We start from the raw sequence: 6,526 nt of genomic DNA on the forward strand, positions 1-6,526 counted from the left end.
ATATATATATATATATACACACACTAGCAACCAGCTGAAACACCTGTCATTGACAGGGTTGAAATAAGCTGTCAAAATTGTACTATAAATCTTGGAAGTTATTCACTTAGATTGTATTGAATATATATAAGAAATGATTGTTAACTTATTTATTGAAATTAAGCTTACGACAAACAAAAAACACAAATAGCTTTTCTCAGACAAATGGCCTGGTGACTTGAAGATATAAATATAAAATGAATAAAAACAATATAATAATGCTATTAAAACGCACGCACAAATTTCATAGGAATATATAGTAACATCAACAACAACAACATTTAACGCCTGTTTTCCATGCAGGCATGGATTGGATGGCTTGACAGGAACTGGCAAGGCCAGAGATCACAACTGTTCCCATTGTCTGTTTTGGCTTAGTTTCTATAGCTGGATGCCCTTCCTAACACCAACCAGTTCACAGAGTGTACCAGGTACTTTTTATGTGGTACTATCCCCAGTGCTTTATATGTGACACCAGCACCCACACTAATGCTTTTTATGTGGCACCTCGGTTTTAGGATCTCAATTTTATTGTGGTGAGTAGGTCTTTTTGAGTACAGCAAGGTACCACATATCTTATGATGATGATGATTTCTCATCTTCGTTGAAATTGAATTTAAATTTTATTTCTATTGACTTAATTAAAAAAAATAATTATAAAACTTTACAACACAAGAATTTAGAAACTTTAAGAGACTTGAAATAATTTTTTTTTATCTGTAAAACTTAAAGTAAATAAAGCTTTAAATAATAGTGTGTATATACGAGGTGGGTGCTGTGAAGTTCCTGGTTTTGGAGTAAAAGAAAATACAGGAGGATCAGTTAATTATGATTTTATCGAATATATTCCCCTCTCAGATTCACACACTTATTGCAGCAGTCCTTCAGTTTTTCTAAGTCCTGTAAAAGAACTCGGAAGGTTGGGCTTCTAACCAAGCCTTTTGCAGTTCTCTGAAAGCCAGGAACTTTTCAGCATCCCCTTGTATTAGGTTTAAAAAAAACCTTTGAAAAGAAAACACAAAGCAGCCTTTAACTTTTTCTGTCCAAAGGGTTTCTTAACCCTTATTATTATTTTTAGCTTTATCTACTTCAAGTTCTGTAGTTAAAACTTATGAAACTATTATTTTTCTTTCTAATCTTTATTAATTTTATTAATATCAGTTTAATTTAATTTACAATGCAGCCTTTCTACGAAGTCTCATCGGATGAAGAGGAGGATCCAGTAAGTATAACTATTTCATATTTTATAGAATTTTCCAGATTCAGAAAAGCTACTTTTGTATTTAAACTTAAGATTCACAGAGCTGGAACATATCCTGTCTTTCATCCTTTCAGGGACAAATACTGTGGAATTGTAACGAATACTGTAGAGCATTCTATCTAACACTCTAATACAGGGGTTTGAAAAGTGCTCAGTATTGACCCCTGGGGAGACTTATATGGCTGTTGATAAAGATGTAAAACAATTTTGAGCATCATTGGTGCTTAAGTATTAGCAAACTGAATCTGAAAGAGTGTGGCAATGTAAGGCTAAAGCTCCATTAATTTCCAGCAGGTTAAACTGGGTAGGAAATTTAGTCTGCCACCCAAACAGGACATTGCAGGATTTGAACTCAGAATAGAAAGAACTAGTAAAAAAAATCTCATGAAACACGCTCATGTTGTTTTGGCTTTGTGATCATGTGGTTTTAGGTTCAGTCTCAATGCATAGCACCTTGGGCTAGTCTCTTTTATTATAGCCCAAACTGATCAATGCTTTATGAGTGAACTTGGAAGACAAAAACTACAGAAGCTCATTGTATATGTGTGTGTGAGTGAGTGCGTGTATGTGTGCGTGCGTGTGTGTGTGTGTGTGAGAGAGAGAGAGAGAGAGTGTGTGTGTGTGTGTGTTTATGTGCATGCTTGTATGTATGCATGTGTGTATATATCTTAGTGTTAGCATCTGCATTTTCCACTCTTGACAACTAGTATTGATTTGTTTACAACCTTGAAGTTTAGCAGTTTGGCAAAAGAGAATGATGACTAGGGGGTAAAACAAGTAAAACATAAAAGCAAAGTTGTTTATGACAAGATTTGAACTCAATACACTAAGTATCAAAACAAATGGCACCCTCTGAGGAATTCTATTTGGGGCTCCATCGAGTCTGCCAATTTGCTACCAAGTGAGATACATTCTTATTTAATTTAATTTTTGTTGACATTGTTTTTTTACCCTTCAAATGGAACGGCATCAAAGGAGCTAAAGAATGGAATAATATTTTAAAATGTAAATATCTAAAAATAAATAAATTTTTCCTGTGAATTGAACTAATTCAATACACATGGTTCTCCTAATGGTCTCAGCTATAAGATTATCCTTTTGTCATAATATGAAGCATGATTATAAATTGGAAATTGAAATTAAGAAATTAAAAGGAAAACATAACATAGAGTTCAGATATCTATATTTTATTTCGCTTACTTAATACAAAGTTGTTAAAATTTCTACTTGTCAGTAATCATGTATTGCACGATTTCATTCTTTTTAGAAGTTATCAGTGTGATAAACCTGACATTAATTAAGCATTTCATGGAGTGAGGCATTTCATTAAAGACGAAAATAAATACTGACTGGAAGAAGTTCATAGAATGAGTGTTTACTACATTTCTTTTCTTCATAGAATATTAGTAGATTAGAAATAGAAAAAGTTCTTGGTGATCTAATTAACATGCATATTTAACTCTTATTTCATTTAATTGCAGCCAATCCATGTTTGCCTGCCGGAAAACATCACATATGACAAAGACATACCAACATCGTAAGTCATTTATTAAATGACCAATAATTTTTTTTTTTTAAGCATGAGACATCTTAAAATACTTTTTCTTTGGTGAGGGGGTGGGGCTTCATTCTGTCTATTTCTGTTGAGAATTTCACTACAAATATCCCAGTGCAAAACTTTATGATGTTGGAATGTATGTTGATGAAAAAAAGAAAGAAATGTTGGGAGGCTGCTATGAAAGATGAAGATAATAATTATTCTTAAATCAACATATTCATTCTAGCTATTTTAATATCAGAAGATTGCTATAATTTGTGTGTGTGTGTGTACATGCACATTTGTGTGTGCGTGCATGTATGTGTCTTTTATCTTTTACCTGTTACAGTCATTAGACTGCAACCATGCTGAGGCACTACTTTGAAGAATTCTAATTAAATGAATTAACCACTAAGTTATGGGAATGTAAACACAACACCAGTTGCCAAGTGGTGGTGGCGACAAACATAGACACACACACACATGCACACACACGCACGCACACACACACATGCACACACTGACAGGCTTCTTTCAGTTTCTGTCTACCAAATCCACTCACAAGGCTTTGGTTGGCCTGAGACTTTAGTAGAAGGCACTTACCCAAGGTGCCACACAATGGGACTGAACCAGGAACCATGTGGTTGGGAAACAAATTTCTTACCACAAACCTATTCCTGCTTATACATATATGTGTGTATTTTGAAATGATGTAGTACCATAAATTCCGATTTTTTAACTAATGAATTATATACTCTGCTATTAATTTATTAGCCCTAGAATTTCAGTTTATATGGATGGTTTTATTTAGGGTAAATTCTTTATTTTTATACACTCTCTTAGCCAATATTTGCAAGAGTGTTGACCTAGCAACCAGCTCAGCTTTATCAACCCTTTTGATACCAATCCAGCTGAAACCACCCCTGGCTCTCTAGTACAAATGTTGTATTTTCAAAAGTTCTGAATTAAAATCTTCCACCAAACCTTAGTCACAATTTATGTTCCTAACACTAGCTGAAAGATAACTAAGTTATTTTACTAAATTCTTTGTTATACTTAAAATTAATTGAAACACAATGCATCTCAACAGGAATATGGTAACAAAAGAGTTAACCCTTCTCTGATATGTGTGTGTGTGTGTGTGAAGGTTTCATGATATAAACAGGAAAATAGAGCTCAAAATGTGAGTATATATACTGTTACACCACATGCATGACCTCCTGACACTACCAACAAGCTCCAACAGTCTATGTCTGTAACTCAGAAGGCCGTGCAGGTGAGCTCAGCAAACTAACTTGCTTAGAGCGGAAGAAGCAATAATCAAAGAAGTCAGAAGAGTTGAAAATAACAAACAAAACCGTTGATATAACCAAAATATAAGAACTTTAATTAAGAGGCAAATAAACATTTATGGAATAAATAGAATTCTTTAGAGAGTTTTTAGAGAGTTCTTTCATTTACCTCTGAAATGCATAGACTTCTTTTGGTGAGCTCTTCTTTTTATTCACCAGTCTAATGATTTATTTTCTATCTCTTTTATTTATTTATTTATTTATTTATTGACTGGATTCTGTTGTCACTTCCGAATTTATATTAATCCAGTAACCATTCTGCATTCTTTAAGTTGCTAAGTTCACATGACTATTTTTGCAGCAAGTTCAAAACCGTCCACTGTTCACATTAACCAGCAAAACCACCTTCACACTTGACACCAAATACTGTTTCAACTGTTTCACACGAATTGCCTGGCACCATCTCACACATCGACCATATGGCACCGGCTACTACATAAAACCATTCACATCGGCTTCCAGCACATCACATGTTAACATCACACATTGCCTCCCAGCAGACTTTGAACCACCTGTTCACATTGGCTTCCAGCATGAACTAGCTCTCTCACCACATGTCCCCTAATAATCTTTATAGTCTGCCCACACAATAAAAGGCACGTCAAAATCATGCCACCCATGCTTTAAACAGTCACGTGACCACAAAGAATTATTTTTTTCATCTTTGCTGGTAAAACCAGTGCCCAGTGTTCTAATTTGGTGTCGTTTTTCGTTTGTAACAATATTTATGATTTAATTGTCGCAAGTTACAAAATGACTCAAGGACCAAATTTTGGTGCATTGGCCCATATTGAACACCTGTTGATTAAATATAAAGTGTACATATATATATATATATATATATATATATATATATGTCATCATCATCATCATCATCATCGTCATTGTCATTTAACGTCCGCTTTCCATGCTGGCATGGGTTGGACAGCTTGACTGAGGGCTGGTGAGCCATAAGGCTGCACGAGGCTCCAATCTGATCTGGCAAAGTTTCTACAACTGGATGCTCTTCCTGATGCCAACTATTCTGAGAGTGTAGTGGGTGCTTTTACGTGCCACTGGCACAAGGGCCAGTTAGGTGGTACTGGCATTGACCACGCTCAAATGATGTTTTTTATGTGCCACCGGCACAGGAGCCAGTCAGGTGGCACTGGCAATGATCTTGCTTGAATGGTGCTTCTTACGTACCACCAGCACAGGAACCAGTCAGCAGCCCTGGCAACGATCACGCTTGAATGGTACTTTTAACGTTCGACTGGCATGGGTGCCAATCAGGCGGTACTATCATTGGCCATGACAATGATTTCACTTGCCTCAACAGGTCTTCACAAGCGTAGTTTATTGTCCAATGATTGAAGGGTACTTTTACATGGGCTGGTTATACAGCATTGCCATAGGCCATGGTTATGGTCTCACTTGGCATGCTTATAGTCTGATACTTATTTTATCAGTCTCCTTTTGCCAAACTGCTAGGTTATGGAGATGCAAACAAAGCAGCACTGGTTGTCAAATGATAAGGGACAAACACTGACAATCTCACACACACATATCCATACAAGCTTTTACATAGTTTTGATTTACCAGATCTGCTCAAGGCTTTAGGAAAAGACACTTGTCTAAAGTTCTACACAGTGGGACTGAATGTAAAACCATACAGTTGCAAAACAACCTCCCCCCTACCCACAGCCACACCTAAGCTTATACAACTTATGCAGGTGCTCCAAGACATTGTTTTAAGTTAATTTATAAAGTATTTATTTTGGGTTCAGCCTTAGAATAAATCAGTCCCAGAATTCCCCATTGATGTACTTTAGTCAACATAGCTGTAATTGAGATGTTGTGGCATTCATTATTTACCAAGAGAGAAAATGCCATATTAAGGATGTCATGGATGTTGATGTTGTGACAGAGTCTTTTCCACTTCCTGGATTGTTTCTCTGACATTCAGCTTATCTTGGAGCATCAACAGTGCATTGGTGAGAGAGAGAGAGAGAGAGAGAGAGAGAGAGAGAGAGAGAGAGAGAGAGAGAGAGAGAGAGAGAGAGAGAGAGAGAGAGAGAGAGAGAGAGAGATGGAGAGAGAGAGAGTGTGTGTGTGTGTGTGCATACACACGTTAATGACTTAAGGAAAAACAGCAAAGCCAATAAAATTTATGAAAGAAGGCAACATCTGGATGTTAGTTTTCTGTGGTGAATGTGAAACTTATACAAAAGAACACTGAAGCTTACACTAATCTCTCTCTCTGTCTTTCTCTTTCTCTCTGTCTTTCTCTTTCTCTCTGTCTTTCTCTTTCTTTTTCTCTCTGTCTCACACATACTGTTGACTATTCAATATATCACC

General features: G+C 36.0%; 1 protein-coding gene across 7 annotated transcripts in view; it reads left to right on the forward strand.

The window, feature by feature from the left end:
* Positions 1 to 6,526, forward strand: part of LOC106868886 (uncharacterized) — a 113,406-nt gene that overhangs the window by 57,571 nt on the left and 49,309 nt on the right. For all 7 annotated transcript variants that reach the window (XR_001409349.2, XM_014914340.2, XM_052973596.1 and 4 more), the window contains exons 4-5: positions 1,223 to 1,261; positions 2,782 to 2,837. Coding sequence is in view for 6 of the 7 variants with exons in the window: in XM_014914340.2 (XP_014769826.1) it covers positions 1,223 to 1,261; positions 2,782 to 2,837 (95 nt within the window). In the remaining variant the exon portion in view is untranslated. The remainder of the gene's footprint in view (positions 1 to 1,222; positions 1,262 to 2,781; positions 2,838 to 6,526) is intronic.

The sequence above is a fragment of the Octopus bimaculoides genome, chromosome 16 (genome assembly GCF_001194135.2).
Source record: "Octopus bimaculoides isolate UCB-OBI-ISO-001 chromosome 16, ASM119413v2, whole genome shotgun sequence".
Lineage (NCBI taxonomy): Eukaryota > Metazoa > Mollusca > Cephalopoda > Octopoda > Octopodidae > Octopus > Octopus bimaculoides.